At 41.4% G+C, this 25,614-nt stretch overlaps 3 protein-coding genes across 3 annotated transcripts; 1 reads left to right on the top strand and 2 right to left on the bottom strand.

The window, feature by feature from the left end:
* Positions 1-6,431: 6,431 nt before the first annotated feature.
* phax (phosphorylated adaptor for RNA export) lies at positions 6,432-8,388 on the bottom strand. Its single transcript, XM_079335765.1, has 2 exons — positions 8,204-8,388; positions 6,432-8,057 (listed from the first exon to the last, which is right to left on the bottom strand). Exon 2 carries the CDS (start codon positions 8,048-8,050, stop codon positions 6,842-6,844), a length of 1,209 nt encoding a protein of 402 aa, XP_079191891.1. The 5' UTR covers positions 8,051-8,057; positions 8,204-8,388; the 3' UTR covers positions 6,432-6,841.
* A 706-nt stretch (positions 8,389-9,094) lies between these two features.
* Positions 9,095-14,961, top strand: pmpcb (peptidase, mitochondrial processing subunit beta). Its single transcript, XM_079335035.1, has 13 exons — positions 9,095-9,288; positions 9,600-9,737; positions 10,353-10,439; positions 10,624-10,753; positions 10,869-11,067; positions 11,168-11,247; positions 11,588-11,700; positions 12,083-12,226; positions 12,821-12,981; positions 13,074-13,159; positions 13,255-13,343; positions 13,770-13,845; positions 14,753-14,961. Exons 1-13 carry the CDS (start codon positions 9,157-9,159, stop codon positions 14,815-14,817), a joined length of 1,500 nt encoding a protein of 499 aa, XP_079191161.1. The 5' UTR covers positions 9,095-9,156; the 3' UTR covers positions 14,818-14,961.
* dnajc2 (DnaJ (Hsp40) homolog, subfamily C, member 2) lies at positions 14,883-25,456 on the bottom strand. The gene is made up of 16 exons (XM_079335027.1): positions 25,232-25,456; positions 23,965-24,155; positions 23,718-23,793; positions 23,533-23,631; positions 23,227-23,449; positions 23,044-23,109; positions 22,865-22,956; positions 22,618-22,739; positions 22,250-22,399; positions 20,336-20,424; positions 16,941-17,010; positions 16,614-16,801; positions 16,100-16,200; positions 15,874-15,984; positions 15,129-15,289; positions 14,883-15,043 (listed from the first exon to the last, which is right to left on the bottom strand). The coding sequence occupies exons 1-16, from the start codon at positions 25,284-25,286 to the stop codon at positions 14,975-14,977; spliced, it is 1,863 nt and encodes a 620-aa protein (XP_079191153.1). The 5' UTR covers positions 25,287-25,456; the 3' UTR covers positions 14,883-14,974.
* Between the last annotated feature and the right edge of the window lie 158 nt (positions 25,457-25,614).

Genomic DNA, 25,614 nt, shown 5'->3' with positions numbered 1-25,614 from the left:
TTGGACAAAAGAAAGCGTCAGACGGTAAATGTAATCAGGATTATCTTTTCATCTTCTCTTTTGTTTTAATAAAGCTCAGCGTCCCTATCTCTATCTCGCTCCCTTCTGTCACTTCCTGCTCTGGTGATCAGACGATTAACAGCGTTTCCTCGATTGAATTATTAAAACCAACCAGATTTGGTAACGACCTCTAACGACCCTTCAGCTGCGGTCAGATTTTAAATCTGTTGTCCTGTTTTCTGCTGACGGTCAAACTCCTCAGCTCCTGCCACCGTTCTACCTTCACCACCCGCAGCGCGATCTCGACCCCGTGAGGGGAGCGTCCTGTCCTGCTCACAGCCTCACGTTACCTTCGACTACACGAAGACCTCACGATTATGCACAGTTCTCATCCTGTGTTAAACCTGTAAAATGAATTTCATAGTCGAAAGAAATTCTATCCTTGCTGGAATTAATTTTGTATGAAAATAATTAGAGCGTCAAGATGAAACATTTGATTATCAGCAGGCAACACCAGCATGGAGTCAGACTTCTCACCTTGGTACTGTAAATACCTCAACGAGCTCCACCCACCAGCATCCACTCCTTCACACTTGGTTCTTCACATTTTAAGACTTTCTTTAAAGTGAAACTCTAACCAAGGTCTTCTCACGTCAGACCGAAGCGTTAACCCACTGTGTGTGTGTGTGTGTGTGTGTGTGTGTGTGTGTTAAATAAGAGCAGGCCTTTGTGTGTGTAGTTACGTCAAGCGCTCACGCTCAGAGCTTTATAAGGAAAAAGGGAATAAATAGCGCTGGCATAGTTGGCTCCTTTACCGCGACTAAAAGGCCACCCACGTCAAACCACGAGGAACATCAGTGAAAGAGAGGAGCTTCAAAAGGTGCCGTATGAAAGAGACGTGTGTCAATGGAGCAACATGTATATTGAGTGTCTTTATTTCCCTTTATTCTCAGATTGAAGCTGTCACTTCTCTTTGATATTAACTTATTATTTCTTAGATTGGTTCCTCCTTTAGTCTTTTACACCCATTCACCGACTCCATGGCCAACTCCACATGTACTGTTTGAGTTTCTTCATTTCTGACTACTTTTCTTGCCGTAGGCTGCATCATGTTACAGCTAAGATAAGCCAGGAAAGTTAAAAAAAGAAAAGAAAAGAAAAGAAGACAGGCTCCAGCTGTACCTAAGCAACCAGCAGCACAAGCTGTTCTCATTTCTGTGAGAAGAGGAAGCGTTCACTTTTAATCAGAAATGACCAAAATGCAACAAAATAAACAGAATTCAGCCCCAGAGGACACAAAAAGATCTCATGTGACCACCAAATATTACAAAGAGGTGGCCCCATGTGGTAACTTTCTCCCTTTACTCCCTTTTTCCAATTTACTACTTCAGTTCCAGCAGTCGGCCAACTCATTGTCAATCATCGTTGTTTGATAGCGTTATATTCCCTGGGAAATGGAGGCCAATTTTTGGTAATTTCGATGTCGCCTGCGGTTGGAGTTAAAATGTTGGGGTGGAATTGATCATTAGTTCATGCATTTTCAGATAGCCAGGGAATCTGAATACTGATTGGCTTTCATGACAGTTTCAAGCAGATTGATTACAAGAGTAGAAATGTTTCATCCATACCAAAACAAATCATTAAAACAAGTTAGCATGTAGCTGCTTTTATTCAGAACAGTGAAAAAATGTACAACTTTACAGCTCTGTACATTTCTTACGACTTCTACTTCTTTCTGGCTTTCTTCCACTTCCTGGTCAGGCACGGCGCAGGAACAGCAAGACATGTGCTGAACGCCTTGGCCAGGTTTGAGCCAGTTGAGATGTGAACATGCAAGAGTCAATCGATCCCCAAACGACCCCCAATCGACCCCCAAACGACCTTGAGACATTGGACTTTGATTTTGATTTCAGTTGGACTAACACAATAAATACATGATTTGAACATTATGTAAACGTACTGAATGTTTGTATCAGAGAGAGGCAGAAGGTACATACCAACATGGAACCAGATCCAAAATGGCACCCACCATCGCAGTGCAGTTACCAGTTGAGTTCATTCGGTTCAGGTATAACAGATGTGGGCTCATGGTTTGGTTTTGTGTCCCATGCAGAGCTTCGATTGAGATGCAAAGACATCAGACAAATTACACTCCAGTCTCCTTCTCTTTTACAGCAACAAGCACTTAAGCTAACATCGCTGCTAATGGAAAACTTTGATAAGAAGTGGAGTCATGCATAAGCCCTTGTGCAGCATGTTCCTAAATTAAAATAAGAGGGAGAGTCTTTGGATTAAAGTGATATCATCCCCACAGCTGACATACTTTACGATCTTGTGTCTCTTCTCTCCGCCCAACTGGGTCACCTTTGTTTAAGTGAAAGTGATGAGTCACTGCATGCTCTTAATAGTCCTCGGATGATGTTATCTAACTCACCTTTACTGCAGATCTTTTGTCCGCTCGCTGAAGCTCACAGAACGTATGTGACTGTGGGAGAGAGGTATTCAAACATCACTGCTCTGTTGTCTATAACTTGACTCGTGGCCCTGTGCGCATGCCTCAATGTGTTTTGGCGTTCAGTCCTGTCAGTACACTATTACTTATTATATATATATATAATATTATTATTATTACTTATTATTACTTTAAGCTTGTTTTAATCAGACAAAAGCTTTTGCTCATAGTAGTGCTGTAGAACTCGAAATCGCTCTCGTCTGAGAATCTAAATCACATTGACAAATTGACTTGTCTCAGTCTGACTGGGCCGACTCCAGACTAGCTTCAAGGATAAAAACAAGGCGCCATCTCGTGACGTTGCACTTTGTGTAAATTAGCAACACATTATGTCTTAAAGGCACGTTCCACAGCTTCAGCTGTTACAGTTTGGAGCATGTTGTCCCATTGTGAGCTCTTGTAATCCAGATTTGATCAATTTGAAAAGTTTGTATCTGGATCAGGATTTTCTTTCAAATAGAAAAGAACACAAAAATGAGTCGGATTACTTCATCCTGGATCGCAAGGAAAGAGATTTCTAAATCTAGACCTTCCAAACAACTCTTTAAGAGAGGCGCCGCGAGCCTCATGGCTACGGAGGCTGTAGTCCTCAAAGTGCATTCTCTCTCTCTCTCTCTCTCTCTCTCTCTCTCTCTCTCTCTCTCTCTCTCTCTCTCTCTCTCTCTACCTGATTCCTGGCTCTGTCCTACCTACAAATAAAGGGATACAAATCCCAAAATAACCTTTATAAAAATGATGCTGCTGATCTTCTGCACACAAACAAACACAAATCAAACCTCGCAGGCACTGAGTGGTCATGGAGCAACATTTGTTGATGTCCTCTGTGAATGCTGACATCATGCAGCCCCTCCCCTCCTGTCTAAAGATACAAGTCTTTCAGCCCTGGTTCTGTTGGATCCAATGGAAAATGAGAAACAACGTGTTGTATCCAGGCAACAAGTTCGTTGCCAGGTGACAGATACAGAGGTCCTGAGACCAGAGTGTGCGTGCAACAATTCAACAGAAATAAGAAGAAGCAGAGCATCATTCACCTCCTGCAGCTCACTCTTCTTTGATGATCCTGCTTTGATCGTCCTTTAAAAGCAAACATGGCGGTCTGTTTGCAATCACATGAGCTGTACACTCCCTTCTTTCCTGTAGACGTAATAAACCTGCACAGGAGAGAAGGAAGAGGCCGTAAAACTCCACCGCAGGAGACTGATTAATGCACCTCTCCCTGAACCTTAATCAGCCTGCCTAATTGCCGCATGGAATCATGATGAACACACTGACGGCTTATCAGAGGAGACACATCCGCCAGCAAATATGAAAACAGCCGTAAGTGGAGGGATTATCAAACGTGTTTCTGCCACAGCGCCGGGTCTTTCATGTGGCAGCCACGAGCAAAGATAATGATCGTTTCCTTCAGCTGACAAATCCACCGCCACCATTAAAGGCTTTTATTCTCCACCCGGAGCGACTCTGTGTGTGTGTGTGTGTGTGTGTGTGTGTGCGCACATTCACTTTGATTAAGACGGAGCTGCTGTAGCAGAGGGGCATTTGTTAACTGAGAAAGTCAGATATGTAAGGAAACTATTTAATGGTTTACTGCTCCTGATGTACGAAGGACATTAAAGTTGCTGCGAGGAGTTCTGAGCTGGTTATAAACAAACACTGGTGTCTTTATATGACAGAGCAAACAAAGACTATCAGAGACATTAAATACTTCCATATAGTTGTGCTGTATTATACTGCTGCCACTGGTTCTGTGTCAGTGTTCAGCCCAAGGACACTATGACATGTGACTGCTGGAGTTGGATGTATAGGTGCATGTAGGAGGGTTGAGTATGTGCCACTACGATATCATACGTCTCACCATACAGAGGCCACGGTACGAAAATCAAATCATCATATCGACATTGAGTTTGGGTAATGAGCTACACTGAATTCAGTACAGCAGCTGTTCTTTAACAGGCTCTGCAAGTTCTTTTCAAAACTGTCATCCCAGCTCTGCAGTCGTATCGATTCTGTCACATCTGCATCCCTACATTTATTTGCAAGGCGCACATGACGACATACAGCCGTACTGTGTGTAAACGTATTTGAGGGTGTTGTGCATGTTGTGTTGTTTCAAGTCCAACGTGGTCGCACGCCTGCATTTGATTTGTTAAGGGGGAATTTACAAATGTCTCATTCAATCTCATTCTCACAGCACTTTGGCATGGCTTGTTTTATTCCTGAACATTATTTCACGCTCCAGGTTTTCTTTGTGATAAAGAAGTGTAACATGATGGACGATGTGTAGATTGGGAGGTGTAGATTTCTTTTTTCCAGCTTCTTACTCTGCAGAGAAGTGGCCATAAAATTCACTCAATTCAGCCACCAGACTTCTTTCTTTTTTTTATAAAACATTTTAACAGGTCTGCATCATAACGTCATTGTCACAGAGACATATGAGATCGGGTCGAGGTGGCAGCAGACGATGTAAGTCAGCCCAGACCTCCCTCTCCCCGGTAACGTTTTCCAGTTCCTCTTGGGGGATTCAGAGGCGTTACCGGGCCAGACAGGATCTATAATCCCTTGGGCGAACTCTGGGTCCACCCCGGGTCTCCTCCCAAAAAACCTCCAAACTGAGTCCAGGAGGCCTCTTGATCAGATACCAAACCACCAGCGGCTCTCCTCCCAGTCACCCTCTGAAGGAAACTGATTTCGGCCGCTTGTGTCTGCGATCTTTTTCTTTCAATCACTACCCATAGCTCGTGACTAGAGGTGAGGTTTTTGGGATGTTAATCGGGAGCTTTCCCTTCAAGCTCAGCTCCCTCTTCACCACACCGGCCCAATACAACAACAATAATACAGCAAATTTTTCATGAGCAGATCTCACACTGGGATTAACTTACTTTGTGAAATTGTGTTCTCTCAAATGTGTTTTTATTCAAGCTAAAACTTTCTAAATTTACAAAGTTGATGCTTTTGCTTTTATTTCAGGAGCAGATTTTTCCTCCCAGTCCCGTCTGAATGAAGCTCTGAACAAACATCCAGAAAACCCTTCAAGTAGAAACAGTCATCTCGTGTTTGACCCCGACTTCTCGCCTTTAAACTGCTATATGCACCAAACCTCTGCTGCCACCTTCTGGTTATGTTTGGTAAAAGAAGTAAATGGCTCATGTAATTAAGAGTTGAAGACATTTAAGCCATTCTACCTGTGTTTTGAGTTTCTTGATGATTTTACTGGTTTAGGATTAATGAGAAAGATCAGTGGAATCAGTGGAATTTAAACAAAACCTTCATGAGGATGTTAAACACTTTATTGACACTATCATGTGATTTTGAGGCCAGTGATGTAACTCCACCTGCAAAAACAGACACTCATTTACCTCTCTCATCAGTGTCATGATTATGAAGAGTAAAGAGGACATCAATCTGGTGTCCTTAATGCTACTATAAAGTCTGTATAACGTCCCCTGGACTTCTCTTCCAGCAGTGCGACATCTTTGGACATATTCTGTCAGATCTCGTAGGTTCCTCAGAATCGTTGGTGGACGCTCTTTCCATAGCCGCCTCTAACCATCCGGGTGTGAGCTTCATTTATTCTTTGAATGCTCTTTTTGCATTTCTTGTTAAAGTATTTAATTTTCCAGGTTTGAGTATTTTGCTAAAGCACTAAACTTTGTAATCTATTTGCTATTTGTTAAAAAGCACCCTCACATTACACACTGTTACTGTTTATAGGGGAAAAGGGTGTGGCTGCCATCTAGTGGACAAACTTTGTCATGACTATACCTGCACAACAGACTCACCATGACCTGCAATTCTTCTCTATTTTATGAACAAAACATATTTATGGTACGTAGCTCAACCGTCCTCTTTCTTTAACTATCATAAACCATCATAACTGTATTCTCTCACAGTGGTTTGTATTGAAAGAAACTTATTTCAGTAACCACCTGTTTCATCTTTATTCACATTCCAGTTACAGTCACACGAATGATTTCATTAATTTATAACGAAAATGACAAAGAAAGATTCCTCATGAAAAAAATCAACATTAGGGCCTCACGGTCCGTTCAGGAAAGATTCTGTTCAGTTTGATTGATAGGAAAACTTTTAAAATCAACTCAAACTATGATGCAAAAAAAAAGAAACTAAGATTAACCTGAACTATCTGAAGCCATGCTGTTCCAAACCAGAACAATATATTTTTAACAACAACAACATTTCTTATGGTTAAAGTAAAAAAAACAAAAGAAGGACACTCAGGTGTGATTCTGTACTTGGTAGAGACATTACGAGGTGCGTTAAGTGTTTTCAATTTGAATCCTAAATGTTCTTGTTCAGTTCAGAGCCTCCTCAGAAAACCTCCAGGTCGACGGAGTTGTAGACCACCGCTGTCTCCTCAGTCCCCACGGCAGCTTCCTCCTTCACCTCCTCTTCCTCGTCCGCCGCGTCCTCCAGAGACTCCAAGGCCTCGTTGGTGTCGCTGGCGAAAGTCTCCCTGGAGACGTCGTCGTGCTCCTGCAGGTTCAGCGTGCCGATGGCCTGCTTCATCTTCTTCGCCACCACGTGCCGCCTCCTCTTCTGGGCAGCCCTTTTGCTCTTGCAATCTCTCTGCTGTTCCTCGAGGAAGATCTTCCTCACCTGGGCCTTGCTGATGCTGGGCGTGTTCTTCAGCAGGTTGAGGTACACGCCACCTGGTGTCCGTCGTCTGCTGCCATCCATAGTGTACACACCTCCCGTTTCCTCCAGCGTTGCTGTTTCTCCGAGCAGTTCGATGGCTTTTTTCTTGCCGATGACTTTAACCACACGCTCTATCAGGTCCGTCTTAGGCTCTTGCAGCCTGTGCGCGATCTCATCCGCCACCTTATCCTCAGGGTCGTCCTCTGTGATCTCATACCGGCCTTTAGTGTCCATCTCTGCTCTGGGGCCGAGTCTCTCTTTAGCCGACCTCTTCCTCTTCGCGTCCCCTCCTGCACGCTCCTCCGAGTTCCTCTCCTTCATGTAGTCCTCCAGCTGAGCGTCCAGCATGCTCACCTCTCCACCGTCCCTGGACTGCTTCTCCATCTCCCTCTCCTTCTCCATGATCTTTTTAGCCAGGACAAAGTTATAAGTCTCCACATTCCTGCTGGACATGCTGACTTCGCCCTCCATGCCGAAAATGCCCAGCTCTGCAGCGACGGCGTCCTGGCACTGCTCCTGCACCACAGAGCCCCAGATGTTGTTCACCTTTCGGCCTGTCTGCGCTCCGAAGTCGGGGATGCGGTGGACGCCCGCAGGTGGCTGAGGAGCGATGGAGACTTTCTGGCGTTTTCTGCGCCAAGCAGCCGTCTCCTCGTCCGAAGAGTCCAGGTCACTGCCGCTGGACTCCGCCGCCCTCGCAGCGCTGCGGTACGGGGCTGCAGGAGGCTGAGAGGCAGCTCTGCTGGAGAAGGACTGACCGCTGAATGCTGGAGGAGCTTGGGGTCGAGGCTGTGCCAGTGACCCCATCTCAGTATCCGAGCTGGACCCGGAGAGCTCTCCGTCCTCCAGATCGCCCCCCATTGGCTCTCCGACATCCGCCATTTGTAGTCTGCAAGACATACCGAAGATAATACGTGTTAATGTTTTTAATGCATCTGCTTAATGTAAAGGCCACTCTTTAGCAGCAACAGCTAGCTTTAGTGTATCAACACACAACTTAAAGATAAACCTTAAAAAACACTCTGACATATTTACCTTCAGTAATCAGAGGATTTTAACATCAAGATTAAAATGTTTTAAGTTCTGTTTTCTTTGGCTCTTCCTCTCGCTGTGAGCTTCTGTAATCAGACCTGTTATCGACGCACAAAACTTGAAACCTCCTGAAGAAATATTCGCGCTAAGCTAAAGCCGTACTTCCGCCTTCCGACTGTCACACCTTTTCAAAATAAAAGCGTGTGTTACAGAAAATAGAGAAGAAAACTTTATTTAACGTAAATTAAGTCAAGATTAGCTCATGATCTTAACTTTATCGAAGTATATCAACGTGTTGTAGAAAATAATGCGAAAAAGGTCTAATAAGGAAAGCTTTATATTGTTTATCATCCATGATTAGTTACCAGAAGTTAACAATATTGTAACGTGAATAAATTGGTTTTCTTGGTAATATGACTAACATATTGTTCAGGTAAATTTGATTAATTAATTAATTAGGATTATAAGAATATGTGTATTTAAATGGTTAGTAGTGTAAACAAGTGCATTGAAACAAAAAAAGAAGAAGTAGAAAACAGAATCTTCAGACAAAACAAAGCAACCTTAAGCAAATATTAGAGGCCAGTGTCAATGTATGTTTTGTGAATTATTTTGCCTGCAGACAGACAGACAGACAGAGTCTGGTAATAGAAGTGTATTGAAGTTTAAAAACCCTAAACCCTTTTTTTACTCTTATATAATATATGACTACCATTTCTAACGTCACATAATTTTTTATGAGTCTTGTGAGTCGTATTACTTCAAACAGTAATATATTATACATGACCGTATATGTTTGATATATAATGTATGCTATATAAAAGCATAATTAATTTATGTCACAGAATGTAAGGTATTAAGCTACCCTAACAAAGAGTTAAGATAATAAAAGAAAAAAAAGCGAAATTAATTTTAATTAATCATCTCGAAAACGGAAGCGGAAGTTGCGTATAGATATGCGTCAGCGGAAGAAGTGCGCATGCGCAGTGTGGCAGATAAACAATATGGCGGCGTCCTTACAGCACCTCACGTCTGCTGGGAGATTTCTCCTTCAAAGACATCTATTGAAGACTAATTCTTTAAGCAGGGTAAGGTGAATATGTGAAGCGTCTTGTTTTGTGTATCACGCTTCCTCGACGGCGTTTGAACGTATTTTATTTAACAGACTTACGGGTAAACACGTCAAGACGTGACTGTTTGATATTCGCAGCGACGTTCACGGTTGTAACAAGAGTAACTCTAAACTTTATTGACTTTAGTCTAAAGTCAATTTTTGAACTTCCCCTTGATTTAAATGTTCAAACAGTAAACATCACGTAAGTTCGTATGGCTCTGAGGTGGGCGCTGCTTTTTGACGTCACTGCTCATTACCGTCACTGCCTCTCTCCTCCATGTGCAGCTCCCAGCTGGACCGCGCAGACTCTTGGCCACTCAGGCTGCTCACCAGGTGCTTCTCAATGTTCCCGAGACCAAGGTGACCACTCTAGAAAACGGACTACGCGTGGCATCTGAGGATTCGGGGCTAACGACCTGTACGGTGAGTTTAAAGACCCCCCCTTAACACCTAGACCTGCACAGTAAGTTTTAAGACCCCCCTTAAACCCACATACACTCTTTGTTCACTGGTTTCTGTGTCATGTTGGGACGAGCTTCAGGTGATTCTGCAGTGGGAGAAACTAATCTGTTGCAGTACCTTACCCATGATAACATACTGACTAAGTATGTTATTGCGTCACAGCTGCCGCCTCACATTGTTCCTGTAGACCTACAGGGATGATAAAAATGTAGTGAACGTCTAATGTCCCAATTTTGAGTCACTTTCATAGACATGTAAACAAAAACAAACAACTGACCAGAATGGAAAATAGTCTGGGTGATTATCCTGTTTAAAAGATGAAGCAGATAAACCGTAACAATGTTATGATGTTCTGATTGATCACTACCAAGATTATTTCACTGTGTTCGTTTACGGTGGGAAGAACCGTATGTTCCTGCTCACCCATCATTGTGACCTATAGCACCTGACCAATTAACCCCAACAACCTTTAATCGCCATCGAGTGTCCAAATTAACAACATAAATAAACATGTGAACAAAAATCAATTTGTGTTCGAGTCGCATTAAATGAATATTTATCACTGACTTCCTCCAGGTGGGTCTGTGGATAGATGCCGGCAGTCGCTATGAGAACGAGAGAAATAATGGCACCGCACATTTCCTGGAACACATGGCCTTCAAGGTGAGATGAATATGAGGTGTATTTGCATGTATTCAGCAAGAAGCAAAACATAGCTGAATTTCTTCAGGCGGACTGAATGCAAAATAATAACCAACGTCTGCTGTTTGAAAAAAAAAAATGAGATGACCAGGAATGCCAAACATGTCCAAAGGTTGGTTTTCATCAGTTTGTATGTTTGTGACAGGGCACCAGGAAACGCTCTCAGCTGGATCTGGAGTTGGAGATTGAGAACATGGGGTCTCACCTGAACGCCTACACCTCCAGAGAGCAAACTGTGTACTACGCCAAAGCTTTCTCTAAGGATCTTCCACGAGGTACAGTGCAGGGATGTTAATCCTGTCCACACTGATATAAACCACTGAATGCTAGAACAGTTGAAAATACACCATTGTTTTGTTTTTCTAAATGACTTTTTCCCTCCCCTGGAAGCTGTGGAGATCTTGGCGGACATCATACAGAACAGCACTCTGGGCGAGGCCGAGATCGAGAGGGAACGAGGGGTGATCCTCCGAGAAATGCAGGAGGTCGAGACCAACCTGCAGGAGGTGGTCTTTGATTACCTGCATGCCACCGCGTACAGATCCACCGCTCTGGGCAGGACCATCCTGGGCCCCACTGAGAACATCAAGTAAGAACAAACTTTAGTGTTCTTCAGAGGACATGCTCAGGAAACGGCTGATCCCAGAGTGTTTCATTTCTTTGTATCAATCGATCACGTTTGATTTCAGGACGATCAACAGAGGAGACCTGGTGGAGTACATCACTACTCACTACAAAGGTCCAAGAATAGTTCTGGCTGCTGCAGGAGGTCAGTGCTGTTCATCTCCTCGTCTGATTGGTTACTCCACTTTAGTCGATGTGTTTGTAAAATATGAAGCTGCTACGAGTTTTTATTATATTGTGTCAGACATTCACTAATATGCACAGCCTGCGTGGGCGTATGTGACAGAGAAGGTGAGCCTTTATTAGAGAGAGAGAGAGAGAGAGAGAGAGAGAGGAACCAGAGGTCGGATTCAAACCTGTGCTGCTGCTTGGAGGACCATAGGCTCCGTACATGAGGCGTGCACACTAACCACTGCAACGCCTGTTTTCCATCAGAATAAAATCTGACTCTGGTTGTTGTTTTTTTTTGTTGTTTTTTTATTCAGGAGTTTCACACGACGAGCTCATTGATTTGGCGAAGTATCATTTTGGAAAACTTCCTGGCAGATATAAAGGTGAAGCTCCGTCACTTCCTGCATGTGACTTCACAGGAAGTGAGGTAAGATTGAAATCTTTTTTCAGTTTACAATCTATATTTATGCCATTATTAGAAAAAATGAGAGCACAATAAGAACTCTTTATTGTCACAGAACACGTTTAATATGTTGGAGGAAACCTGTAGATCCCCTCAGAGAAGTAAATAAATAAAATACTTATCTGGCTAATAAACAGCTCATACAAAAGTTAATAAATAAGTTGCTGAGCTCTGACTGAACCACAGCGTTGTTCCTCTAAGCCACAGGGTCACCACACTTTTGATTCTTGAACTCTTGTATTGTTGTCGAACATTCAAGAACAAACGGCTGATTATTTTAAAATGAAACACGTGTCAGGACGCTGACTGTGGGGAAATGAAACCAGTTCACGTGCTTTCTCTTCAGATCCGTGTGCGTGACGACAAGATGCCTCTGGCTCACATCGCCATCGCCGTGGAGGCGGTCGGATGGTCACACCCCGACACCATCCCCCTCATGGTGGCAAACACGCTGATTGGAAACTGGGACCGCTCGTTTGGTGGAGGAGTGGTGAGTACAGAGGAAACGTCAGCGTCGAGCAAACGGGTGCAAAGTGACTAAAACAGCAGCTTGTTTATAAATCTGACTTTTAACAAACTGGCCCAGATACGTTTGACTGACAACAGTTTACAATGTGAACATTTCAGACTGTTGATTTTAAGTGTCCCGCTCTGAGTGTACACACACACACACACACACAGCACTCCACTGAAGCCGTCTCGCTCTGTTACGACCTCCAAAGACGGTACAGAGGAGGGAACACGTCTCCTCCCTTTAGCCTTCAGGACAATCGGATTGAAGGTGAAAGGTCACAGAGACGTAAATATTGCGGCTTCAAACGGTAGTCTGGCTGTAATTCCTTCACTGAACACCAGGTGGAGTTGTGATTGGTGATGACACAAAGCTATGACTCCAGGTGATTGGCACCAAGTGTGTATGGAGACGTTGCTGAGCGTGAATGTTTTTTCATTGTTGGACATGTGTTGTTGCTTTGAGCTGTTCATTGAGATAAATATTTTGTTTTTCTGGACGGACACACAAACAGCTCACAGTTTGTGCTTCCATCCTGTAACCGTCCGTCTGCTTGTTTCCTCTGTGACTCAGAATCTGTCCAGTAAACTGGCTCAGATGGCCTGTCAGGGAAACCTGTGCCACAGCTTCCAGTCCTTCAACACGTGCTACACCGACACGGGCCTGTGGGGGCTCTACATGGTGTGTGAACCAGGCACCATCAACGACATGATGCACTTCACTCAGATGGAATGGTAAGAGAGCACGCACACACAATCCCTACAGAGCAGACGCACTGCACAGTGTGTCTTGACCGAGGATGACGGGTGTTGTCTGTTACTGTCAGGATGTCTCTCTGCACGAGTGTGACGGACAGCGAGGTGGCTCGAGCCAAAAACCTGCTCAAAACCAACATGCTCCTTCATCTGGATGGTGAGGCAGCATCACCAGGCCTTTGGATTCATTTAACCCTCTAGAACTGTTGACTTTGAAACGTTGATGTCAGCACTGTGATCCCCTCTCTCCAGGATCCACCCCCATCTGTGAGGACATCGGCAGACAGATGTTGTGCTACAGTCGAAGGATTCCTCTGCACGAGCTGGAGGCCAGGATTGATGTGAGTGTGCACAGTCACAGCTCTCAAACTGAGGACCCTCTTTCAGCAGATTTTAAGATAACAACATAAAAAAACAACCATATAGGTGGCGCCGATAGCGCAGCGGCAGCGCGCGCACCATGTTGCGAGGCTTTGCTCCTCGCGCGGGCGGCCCGGGTTCGCGTCCGGCCTGTGGCCACTTTCCCGCATGTCTCTCCCCACTCTCTCCCTGTTTCCGACTCTATCCACTGTCCTATCAATAAAGGCAAAAAGGCCAAAAATAAACCTTTAAAAAAAAAAAAAAAAAAAAAAACATATAAATGAAGCTCATCCTCTTAAAAACATTTTGGTTTAACAGTTTAATATGTGCAGCTCTAATGAACCTTTGCTGCAGTTACGTTTATGCTCGAGTATAATGAAGTGTTTTTGTTCTTTGCACTTCTACAGGCGATCGATGCAAAGACTATTAAGGACGTGTGCACCAAATACATCTACAACAAAGCTCCTGCCATCGCAGCAGTTGGTACGTCGATATTTGATCATGATTGTTTGCTTCACATAAACATAACTTTGACTGCTTGTGAGTTTGTCAGATTTTAAATTCTCTTCTCTGAAGAATGAATATTTGCTCATCTGTCCTCGCTGGCTTCAGTCTCTCTGTTTGAGTTCATTTCTCCTGAGACTTAAACGTCTAAATGTTATCAGATGGAGACTCAGCCGCTGTTAGGACATCTGGTCTGTTTTTGTGAAAAATACAGAAGTTGAAACAGTTATTCAGGGAACTCTGAGTCTCGTCTTTCTCCTTCAAGTCCAAATTTCTTCAAACTTTTCATCTGCTGGGGACGCAGTTCTTCGATGCTGCTCGCCCGTGTCAGATATAAGTGAAGTACCTACCTCAGACTGTAGGGGGCAGCATTACACTGTACAGCAGAAGAAGATGGCAGAACCACTGACTCTGCATCGAAGTGCTGACCGGTTTATGTATTTGAGATTTTTTCCACAATTTGCATTGAAATAAAATGTAAGACAGTTTTGAATTCTGATCAGGTTTTCAAAGCGCAACGTTACATGAACAATCAGCCGTGAGAAACTTTCCCTCGTAGGGAAGAGGTTAAACACTTCAGCAAATGTTGAGGTAGTTTTTTTTTTTTTTTTTTTTTTTAATATTACTAATGACACTTGCAGGACAAGTAGCATCACTGATACTTATTAAAAATTTTATTTACACCTTGTCTGATAGTTTTTAATTTAAATGAAGCTGCTGTTTCATAAGTATCAGCGATGCTACTCATGTTTATTTTCATAGAGGTAAAAAAAGATACGGCAGATGACTGGTGGGACGAGGTGTCATTATAACCATAGAGAGAGTTTAGACAATCAGCGGGTTGTTTGACGTGCTGTGATTGATTCCAGTTTGGTTTGTGTCTCAGGTCCGATCGAGCAGCTGCCCGACTACAACCAGATCCGCAGTGGGATGTTCTGGATGAGACCCTGAACCAATCAGAAGAGTCCTTCCCTCCACCTGTACAGCCCATCACACAAACATATTTAAGTCTCATCTGTAGTATTTCTCCTCCTTTAATTTTTATTATAAAATAAAGACCAACACAATAATGTTAAAATAACACAGATACTATTCTTTGTGCTTCTTGTCATTTTTTACTCTTTGGAGCCACTTGTTCCTGCGCAGCTTTCTTCGCTTTAACCATTTCCACCAGCTCCTGCAGAAACAGCAGACAGACGTTAGAACGACTCCACACACTCTGATATTTATTCATGTGGACAGAGAGGGCGGTCTCCACTTACCTTGTATCTCTTCATACAATCTTTCTTGGTCCTTCCGGGGACGGCTGCAGCGATCTTCTCCCACCTCTCTGGCGTGCTGACTGGGTAGGTCTTCAGGGCTTGTTCCAGAAGCTTCTGTTCCTCAGTAGTCCAGGAGGCGGCGTTACCGTCACTACCAGCAGCTGAGGGACAATGTGACACGTTTAGAGGCGGGACAGATTCGCTTTAATATCAGGTACAGACAGGAGTTCAGTTCAGAGACGTTTATTTGGAATAGTTTTTATGCGCGTTCAATAAAAAAAAAAATTAACGTCTGGTTTTCTACAAGTAATAACTAAATGAACTAATGTATCCAGTTAAGACCAGAAGATACGGGGAACATTTGTTAAAGATGTAAATCAACACATCTTTGAGTTCAGAGAGGCCACGACTCAAGCACGTGGATAATTTCTTCTTAGTTATATGAAATATCTGAACCTTAACCTCTAAATTAACATTAAATAAATCCCCCAAATGTTTCATAAAGCTGAATATTTTGTGTTATAGAAGCATGTGATCATTTCTTTACTTGTAATTATTGTGAAGAGACGATGGTGAAATCTGAATCCTGAGTTTTGAGCCTTTATTTCTTGTGACAAATTCCCCGTTAAATAATTTACTGTAAGTGCATCAAATCTGTTTGAAAGGAATCATTTGTAGATTTGTTTGTTTGGGGAGTCTTCATCACATTTTCAGAAACAGGAAGCAGCCGCTGAGATAAACTCACCGTCAAATCTCTCTGAAGGCGCAGCGTTGTCGATGGTCGGAGCGACTGAAGTGTGCTCCTTCTTGAACTTCTCGAAAGCTTTTCTGTTGATCTCGTCTTTCTGCCCAGGATCTGTGGGATCAAAGAAAGATGAACGTCTACGACTAGTTCACAGGTGTTTCCTCATATTCACTTAACTTTGATCTGAACGGATTTAAATATGTCTGAACGTCGTATGTGAGCTCACCCAGTCGTTGCAGGTTCTTGGCTTTGTTGATGACGTCTTTGGCGGTCCTCTTCATGCCGCTGGTGGAGTGCAGGTTCATGTAGTTGGCGATGACTTCCCATCTGCAGGGACAAAAGAAACGGTGTTAACGTCAGCGTTCACTCGATGACCTCACAGTGTCAACGCCACATCACTTGACTACAGCAATAAAGACACTTCCACCACGTCTGCTCCTGTACACACACAAAGACACGAGGCTTTGGAAACACGACTCTACACGCATGTATGCACTTAAATACTGTTTCATAAACATTTGTTATTTTCTTCTTTTAATGTCGATGTGTAAATAATTGAAATAAATAATAAAGATTGAGCGTATAATTTCAAAGGAATTCCCTAAATCAATAAAAGGTTAAAATGTAATTACGTACACTCGAACATGCATCTGCAAACTGTCATTTACTGCCCTGCCAACACTTGGCTGACCTACTCTCAGCTGTGCCCCTGAACGCATCATGCAGACACGTTTTACTACCTTGCGTTGGTTCCAGCAGGAAACAGGTTAACAGCTTTGATGAGCAGCTGGAGGTCGTCCTCGTTCCAGCCTTTACCTCCGCCTCCCCCTCCTCCTCCCCCGCTCGCCTGGTCGGCGCTGCGAGCCGCCTGCCTCGCCTGGAGCTCCGCGTCACGCTCCCTCTGCAGCTGAGCGTTCACCTCCTGCACCTGAGGGGAGGAAGTTCAGTGAAGGATGTAGAGCTGCAACCATTCATCTACTTAATGTGATTTATTAAATCAAGTAATGTAATACACTCGACATTAAAAACAGCGAGTGATGCCACAGAACCAAACATGCTTTTATTACCTGCTTCTCCACAGCTGTCTTGCTGTCGTCTTTTGAACCCGTGGCCAGGATTTCATTCAGAGACTGCAGGCTGGAAACAGACGAGCGTCATTAAAGAGCTCCTTGTTGGCATACAATATAATTACACAATATGGATTCACCATCGCACAATAAAACGTGTGAAGCATGGGAGCGGGATCTGGAAACTTTCATACTGGATGAGGTTTGGGCTACATTCCAACATACACACCTTTTCTATATGTATAAGGCACGGGCTGATACAATTACGTACCACCAATACACAGAGGAGAGCAATAGCGTTTTGTAGCCTTGTAGCTTGTAGGATGACTTTAATGAATTGGAAGCCTAACAAATGCCCGCCCTTCAGGAGATGGATTCAGGAGGCTCTGTCTTCAGTTAGAAACTTCACGGCTCTGGTGACACATCTAATAGAGTTTGGTCTCTCTTTGAGTCTGTAAAGAATTTAACTCTCTAACCAATCGTGTCATCTCGGTACATTGTCTTGTCAACCTGTCGGACTAGCCCATTGAGGTTACACTTATGCAGCGTGAATATATATATATATATATATATATATATATATGGATGGATATATAGATGTGTGCATGTATATGAAATGAATGTATGTGTATGTAGAATGTACGTGTTTAGATATGCATATATATAAAATTATTGTATACCTGTATATAAAATGTGTATATGTATGTATGTTGATATGGATGAATTTATGTGTAAAATGGATGTATGTCCGCGTATACAACAAGTGTATGTATTCCTGTATATAAAATGTATGAATGCGTGCATTTATAAGTATGTCTGTCTGAATGTGTATGTCGTTTTTTTTTGCATTTTTCCGACATAGGTAGGTAGTCTTTTTACTTTTTTCGACATGTGTAGGTATGTCGTTTTTTTCTCATTTTTCGGCATGGGTAGGTATCTACGTTTTTTTGAATTTTTTCGACATGGGTATATATGCCATTTTTTTATATTTTTCGACGTGGGTAGGTATGTCGTTTTTTTTTTTTTTTTTTTTTTTTACTTTTTTTGACATGGGTAGGTATGTCGTTTTTTTTACTTTTTTCGACATGGGTAGGTATGTCGTTTTTTATATTTTTCAACGTGGGTAGGTATGTCGTTTCTCATTTTTCGACATGGGTAGGTATGTCGTTTCTCATTTTTCGACATGGGTAGGTATGTCGTTTCTCATTTTTCGACATGGGTAGGTATGTCGTTTTTTGTATTTTTTCGACATGGGTAGGTACATTGTTTATATTTTTCGACATGGGTAGGTATGCCGTTTTTTATATTTTTCAACATGGATAGGTATGCGTTTTTTTTTTTACTTTTTTCGACATGGGTAGGCATGTCGTTTTTTTTTAACTTTTTTTCGACATGGGTAGGTATGTTGTTTTTTATGTTGTTTCGACATGGGTAGGTATGCCGTTTTTTTTTTTTACTTTTTTCGACATGGGTAGGTATGTCATTTTGTACAACAAGGATATGTACGTAGTTTTCTCATTTTTCGACATGGGTATGTATGTCGTTTTTTTTACTTTTTTCGACATGGGTATGTGTGTCGTTTTATATTTTTCAACATGGGTAGGTATGTCTTTTTTTTACTTTTTTCAACATGGGTAGGTATGTCGTTCTTTAAATTTTTCGACATGGGTATGTATGTAATTTTTTGACATGGGTAGGTATGTCGTTTTTTATATTTTTTGACATGGGTATCTGTTTTTTTGCATTTTTTCGACATGGGTATGTATGTTCTTTTTTAATTTTTTCGACATGGGTATGTATGTCGTTTTTTTACTTTTTTTGACATGGGTAGGTATGCCGTTTTTTATATTTTTCGACGTGGGTAGGTATGTCTTTTTTTACTTTTTTCGACATGGGTATGTACGACATTTCTTTTCATTTTTTTAACATGGGTATGTATGTCGTTTTTGATATTTTTCGACATGGGTATGTATGTGTTTTTTTTCGACATGGGTATGTATGTCGTTTTTTTCATTTTTTTGACATGGGTATTTGTCGCATTTTTCATTTTTTCGACATGGGTAGGTATGCCGTTTTTTTAAAAACTTTTTTCGACATGGGTATGTATGTAATTTTTTGACATGTATGTCGTCTTTTTAATTTTTTCAACGTGGGTATGTATGTTGTTTTTTATATTTTTCGACATGGGTATGTATGTGGTTTTTTTTACTTTTTTCAACATGGGTATGTATGTCGTTTTTTTCATTTTTTTGACATGGGTATTTGTCGCATTTTTCATTTTTTCGACATGGGTAGGTATGCCGTTTTTTTAAAAACTTTTTCGACATGGGTATGTATGTAATTTTTTGACATGTATGTCGTCTTTTTACTTTTTTCAACATGGGTAGGTATGTAGTTTTTGTCATTTTTTCGACACGGGTATCTGCTCTTTTTTTGCATTTTTTCAACATAGGTATGCATGTTGTTTTTTCAACATAGGTATGCATGTTGATATTTTCGAGAGGTATGCGTGTTGGTTTTTTCAACATAGGTATGCATGTTTATTATTTTCGACATAGGTATGCATTTTTTTTACATACGTACGTATGTATATAAAATGAATGCATGTATGTTTATATATGCATAAATACATAAATATTATGTATATGCATACATAATATTTATGTATGCATGTATATAAAATGATTATATGTTTGTGTACACAATCAGTGTATGCATGTATACCTGTATATAAAATGTATGAATGTGTGCATGTATATGAAATGAATGTATGAATGTGTGTATGTACGTACGTACGTATATAAAATGAACGTATGTATGCATGCGTTTATTTATGCATAAATATATTAAATGTATGCATGTATGCACGTATATAAAATTATATTATGTTTGTGTACACAAAAAATGTATGTATCCCTGTATATAAAATATATGACTGTGTGCATGTATATGAAATGAATGTGTATGCATGTATGAATGTGTATGTCTGTATGAATGTATGTATGCATGTAAAATGATTGTATGTATGCATGCGTTTATAAATGCATATTATAAAATGTATGTGTGTATATGAATGAATGTACATATTTATGCATGCATGTATATAAAATGATTGTATGTTCGTGTATACAATAAGTGTATGTATGTATACCTGTATATAAAATGTATGAATGTGTGTATTTATTGATGTATGTTGGTATGTATGTATGTGTTTTTTGTTCATAGGAATTGGTATGTTTGTGTCTGGCTGCATGTACGCTAACCTTTGTTTCTGTAACTGAAAAAGTCTTAAACAAAGTTGTTAAAAAAAGAGCTCCCTGTTTATCTGACGTTATAAATCTACAGAAGAAAGAAGTATAATCTGTTCTAACTCCTCATCTTCTTGTTCTCTGTACCTCGTCAGCTCCAGTCGATCGCAGAGCTTCTCCACCTCCTCCATCATTTTCACACTGTCAGATTCATCGTCTGCAAAGTAATTCCAGTTCTGTGGAGTGAGAAACGATGTAGAAGGGGAAAAAAACAACAACTTTACAAACACGTGAAAAACACCAGGAGATGCAAAGACTCATTTGTCCTTTAGGTTAATTACTGTTTCTCTCAATGAGATCTGCTGGCTTTAAAGACAGCGACCCATTTTTATTCAAAAGAAAAGGATCTTAGTTCAAAAAAAGTCTCTGGTGAAATGTCGGGCATTAATAGTAACAATCTTTTCAGTGGTCAAAACGAGCATTTTCAGCGTGTAATGATCCTGCACATTTGGCAACAGCTGCGCGAAGGATCTACTTTTAGTATTAAGTAGTGATGAGGCTTCAAAGCGTGTGTCGAGGCTTGTTTCATTGTAATATAGCCATAAGTAAGGTCCTTTACCTGCTTTTGTAAACATAACAATGAGCATGGTCTTATTACCTGCTCTTTCGTGAATGTTAACAGACAAACAGTAAGGTCCTTTACCTGCTTTTGTAAAGTGTCTCGAGATAAAGCCTGTTATGAATTGACGCTATATAAATAAAGATTGATTGATTGATTGATTTAGCGGAGGAGCCCAAAATGATGACGCCCAAAGCCTCGCTGCCCGGTTGTACCACGTGACTGATTCAGGAAGTGGTTCGGATTTTGACGCGAGTTATGACAGCGATATAAACCCCTGAGGCTGGAGGACCCCCTTCAAGACTGGGAGAGACAGAAATATGTCTATCCCCATCTATATAAATTAGCACTGGCATTCTTGTGTACGTCTGCCTCATCTCTGCCCTGTGAGTGAGTGTTTTCCAAAGCAGGAGAAATATTGTCCCAAATTTTTTTATTTTTAAAAAAAATTCGCTTAAGACCTGCCACAGTGGAAAAACTGTTTTTTTAAATAAAAACCATTGATGTGTGTCCCCTAAACCATAACCACTGGCCATACCTCAACGTTACAAATGCACAATCATTGTCCATACCCCAACCACCCTCACCTCTCCGTAACTGATCATTGTAGTGTTATATATATATATATATATATATATATATATATATATATATATATATATATATATATAATGATGGAAATGATCAGTTACGGAGAGGTGAGGGTGGTTGGGGTATGGACAATGATTGTGCATTTGTAACGTTGAGGTATATATATATATATATATATATATACACACACACACACTGCCTTCACTACAATATACATGTTTTGCATACTTCTTTATTTTATTCACAGGCTTTCTGCAAAATCCCACACACTTCAAATTCTTGCCAACTGATATTTTTGCGGCCAGTCGATGTCCTACTAGAGCAAATGAAGCTTCAAGAAGCTTTGCGCTGGACCGAACCAATTGGATCAAAGGCTTCAATGCTTCATGAAGCTTCATCTGCCCATCACTAGTATTTAGACTCTTCTCTCTCTCTATATATATGTATGTATATATGTATATATATATATATATATATGTATGTATATATATGTATGTATATATGTATAAATACACATACATACATACATATATATGTATGTATATATATGTGCATGTGTATGTATATATGTATGTGTATATATACATACGTATATATATGTATATATATATACATACATATACATACACACACATATATATACATATATATACACATACATATATACATACACACACACATATATATATATATATATATATATATATATATGTGTGTATGTGTATATATATATACATACATATATACACACACATATATATATACACACATATATAAAGAGTAAAGGTTTAAAATGCAGGATCTGCCCTGTGAAACTTTGAGTTTTAATACGATCTTCTGCGAGTACGAACCTTGCAGGTCGTCCTGAGTTTCTGCCTCTCTTTCTTGATGGCCTTCTTCTGGATCTCTTTCTCCTTCTTGGCCTGCTGAGCCGCCTGTTTGGCCTCCTCTTCCTCCTTCTCCTTCACCAAACGAGCCGCCTCCAGCTCTGCCTGACGAGCCTGAACACACAGATTACTGCCTGGTCAACATTTTAATGAAATACAATACACGCCGTCAAATTTGTGAGTTTAATCCAATAAGATGACCCGCCGATTTAAGTGGATGGCCTTCTGTCGGATAAAAAACACTTTGACCCACAGGAACATTAAATCTAGCTCGTACTTAGTTTTGTTTGTATAAATAAACAACATCAGTGATGATAAAGTACAAGACTTACTCTCTCTCTCTCCTCCTGCTCTCTTTTCTTGGCGTCAGCTTTGGCTTTCTTCTCCGACTCTTTCCGGGCTTTTTCGTCTTCTTTGAATTTCTTTATTCTAGGGTCGATGCTGTACGCCATATCTGCAGACGGGGGGAAAAAAGACATCCTCACATCAAAGCTGCTCAAGGCTTTTTGAATATTTCGTATTTGAAGTTGTTTTATCAAAGTCTCTGTGGTTGATGTTGCGGCGTGCGAGAGACTGTACCAACTAGTGTTCGTATTCTGTTCATCTCCTCCTTCTTCCTCTGAGCTCTGGAGGCTCGATTCTGCTTCTCAATCCACCTCCTCTCGTCTCGACTGCGGGGGAAATTTCAAACGCGCCGTTTAGAAACTTAAAAAAAACTTGTGTTTGTACAGTAGACGGAAAATCACACGCCACCGTACCATTCAGCTTTCTCTTTTTCCTCCTCATCCAAGTATGAGAACTCCCTCCATGAATCAAAGTTGTACCTTTAACAACAACAACAAAAAAAGAAGTTAAAATAATTATTTTTTTTCAATCTAAATTTTTCTCTGATTAAAAACAGATTTGTTGCTGGAAATAAAAACGAATCCTCCGCCGCTCACCAAAAAGAGTAAAAATTATCGACGTCTTCGAAGGAGGACTCCATGGTTCCCAGCTTGGGCACGTGCTTTTTGGAAGACCATCTGGCGTTTCTGTCGAAAACAGCGGTGAAGACGTCGAAAAAGTTCTCTTTTCCTTCGCCCTTGGAAGGCACGGCGTTGTCGAAGGTGGGGTCTACACTGTCGAAGGCTCTCCTCTTCACAGGGTCCGACAGGATTTCTATAGCTGAGGGTCCGAGTGCGACGCAGGAGAAAAGAGTGAGTTCACGGACGTCGTGCAGTCTCGTTAATAATCAGAGCGGCTCGTACCTTTAGTGATACAGGTGAAGTAGTCGTTGTCGCCCTCGACGATCTGCTCTCCTGCAGCTTTCCTCTTGTCAGGGTGGTGCTTCAGAACAATTAATTTGTCTGTGGAGAAAACGCAGAGATTATGGATCTTTCAACTAAAGAATATAGAGCGAGAAACACAGAGCAGCATGGAGACTGATACTCACGGGCAGCTTTGATTTGTTTCTGCGTGGCTTTGTACCTCAGGTGTGTGAGCCCGAGGACAGCATAGTGATCCTGATTCTGTCATGAAAAACAATCAAGAGTGAGAATATCAGCAGCGAGTCAATGAACAACAAGAGAGGAGAACTCGTACAACATCTATTTTTAAGCGATCTCTTCACTTTAACGAGGTCAGACTGGAACATCAACTGAGATGAGAGAGATGTGGGGACAACAGTTTGTCCTTTATACCTTCCAGTCTTTGGGGTCGAGGGTGCGGAGCATTGGATACTCCTCCAGCTGGAACTCCTCATCCTCTTCCTCCTCTGAGGACTCCTGCTCCTCCTCGAGCTCCTGGAAGGACGTAGAAGTACTTCTGTTCCTCCTCCTCACGAAGGCCTCGAACCAGCGACCCACGGGCTCCACCTGGACCTGCACAGAGGCTGCAGGGAGGGGAGGGGGTTAATGCTATTTTGTCCCTTTACGAGCACCGTAGATCCAAACTGATATCCACTGTATGACGTCCAACATTTCCCTGCGAGCTTTAACTACTTTTCCTTTTTTTCCGTTGTCAAGTTCACGTCATAATTTTTGATTTACCGGAAGGTCCCGACTTTACATCTGAATAAAAACCTGGTTTGAATTCAAACAGCAAGTAAAGTCATGTCATCTTAAATTTCAAAATAAAAGCAGAACCATTTTATTAACATGCAAAATTCTATCAATTGTTTTAATTCTATCGATTTAAAACGTGAATTTTTTGACAGCCTTAGTACGTTTATTGCCTCTTGAGATTTTCTACATTTTTTCTTCGTTACTGAAGTAAAAAATATTTAAATATGAAGGAGCACCTGCCAAGGGAGTCCAGATCTAAACCTGCTCAACAACAACTTCTGTCACAAACAAGGCATTTAGAGAAATTAATAAATAAAGAAGAAAGGTAGCTGAGGAGGATTCTTGTTATAAATCAAAGTCGCCAATAATTTCAAGCAATTTGTCTTTCCAATAAACTGTAAAGATTCAACCAAATAAAAAATAAAGCCGTAAGCAGGGCTTGAGCTGCCTCACAGGAAAGTCTTTCTGCGTGTTCAGGAAATATCATATACATGTTTAGTATAAATTAACAAAGACTTGAGGTATGTGAAGCTCTCTTACTGTGGCAAAGCAGTGGACGTGTGTGTTTGTGTGACAGCCAGGTGTGTGTGCGTGTCTGGAGATGCCACAGGTGTGTTCACGTCACATTAAATATCAGCAGAAATATGTGTAACATTTAAGCTGGTTTGTGGAGCTTGCTGGTCTGTGGAAATGAAAAAATCACTGCAGTAGAGTGTCACAGTGAGTGTGCAGCATCTGCACGTGACGCAACACAACAAAAGAAACCAGAGACATAAATTGTGAGAGTCCATAGAGCTCTATGATGACTTAGGACTGTTTTCATTTAAAGATTTTTGATAACGACATCTGTATCAAATCAGTGGTAGCTTAGCTTAGCTTAGCTTCTGGCCTCCTTCATGCTCACCGGCAGCCGCAGTGAAGACGCACGTGTCATCTCCGTCTTGCGCCTTTAACAACATCGCGCAGGTGAAGGACCGCACGAGACGTCAGGTGTCTCGACTATACACGGAAAGCTTTAATAAAGTGCTGAAGTGTATAACCCGCTCATTCACACACCACATGGGCCTGCCTGAAATCAGCTCCGGTGTGGTGTCACGCCGCTGAACGGTCGGGGTTGCAATTTAGAATCTGCACGAAGGTTCCGCAGTGATGGTGATTTTTTTTTAAGATTTTTCTGAGGACTACAGCGTGAATGAATATTTATGATGAGGCTATAATGAAGGAAAATGTTATGAGACTGTAGGGCCACCTTTTACAGAAATTATTTAATTTTTGTCACCTTTAATC

The sequence above is a fragment of the Symphodus melops genome, assembly GCF_947650265.1.
Source record: "Symphodus melops genome assembly, chromosome: 22".
NCBI classification, from domain to species: Eukaryota; Metazoa; Chordata; class Actinopteri; order Labriformes; family Labridae; genus Symphodus; species Symphodus melops.
Note: the sequence above shows the minus strand (reverse complement) of the source record. Positions and strands in the feature narration are given on the sequence as shown.

Excerpts from the sequence above, each read along its gene's own strand:
- phax (XM_079335765.1), bottom strand. The coding sequence starts at position 8,050 with ATGGCGGATGTCGGAGAGCCAATGGGGGGCGATCTGGAGGACGGAGAG.
- pmpcb (XM_079335035.1), top strand. The coding sequence starts at position 9,157 with ATGCGTCAGCGGAAGAAGTGCGCATGCGCAGTGTGGCAGATAAACAAT. Across the intron at positions 11,248-11,587 it reads AGTTCTGGCTGCTGCAGGAG|GAGTTTCACACGACGAGCTC; the intron begins GTCAGTGCTGTT and ends TTTTTTATTCAG. Across the intron at positions 13,846-14,752 it reads TCCTGCCATCGCAGCAGTTG|GTCCGATCGAGCAGCTGCCC; the intron begins GTACGTCGATAT and ends TTTGTGTCTCAG.
- dnajc2 (XM_079335027.1), bottom strand. The coding sequence starts at position 25,286 with ATGTTGTTAAAGGCGCAAGACGGAGATGACACGTGCGTCTTCACTGCG. Across the intron at positions 23,450-23,532 it reads CTTCACCTGTATCACTAAAG|CTATAGAAATCCTGTCGGAC; the intron begins GTACGAGCCGCT and ends TCGGACCCTCAG. Across the intron at positions 16,802-16,940 it reads AGACAGCTGTGGAGAAGCAG|GTGCAGGAGGTGAACGCTCA; the intron begins GTAATAAAAGCA and ends TCCTCCCCTCAG.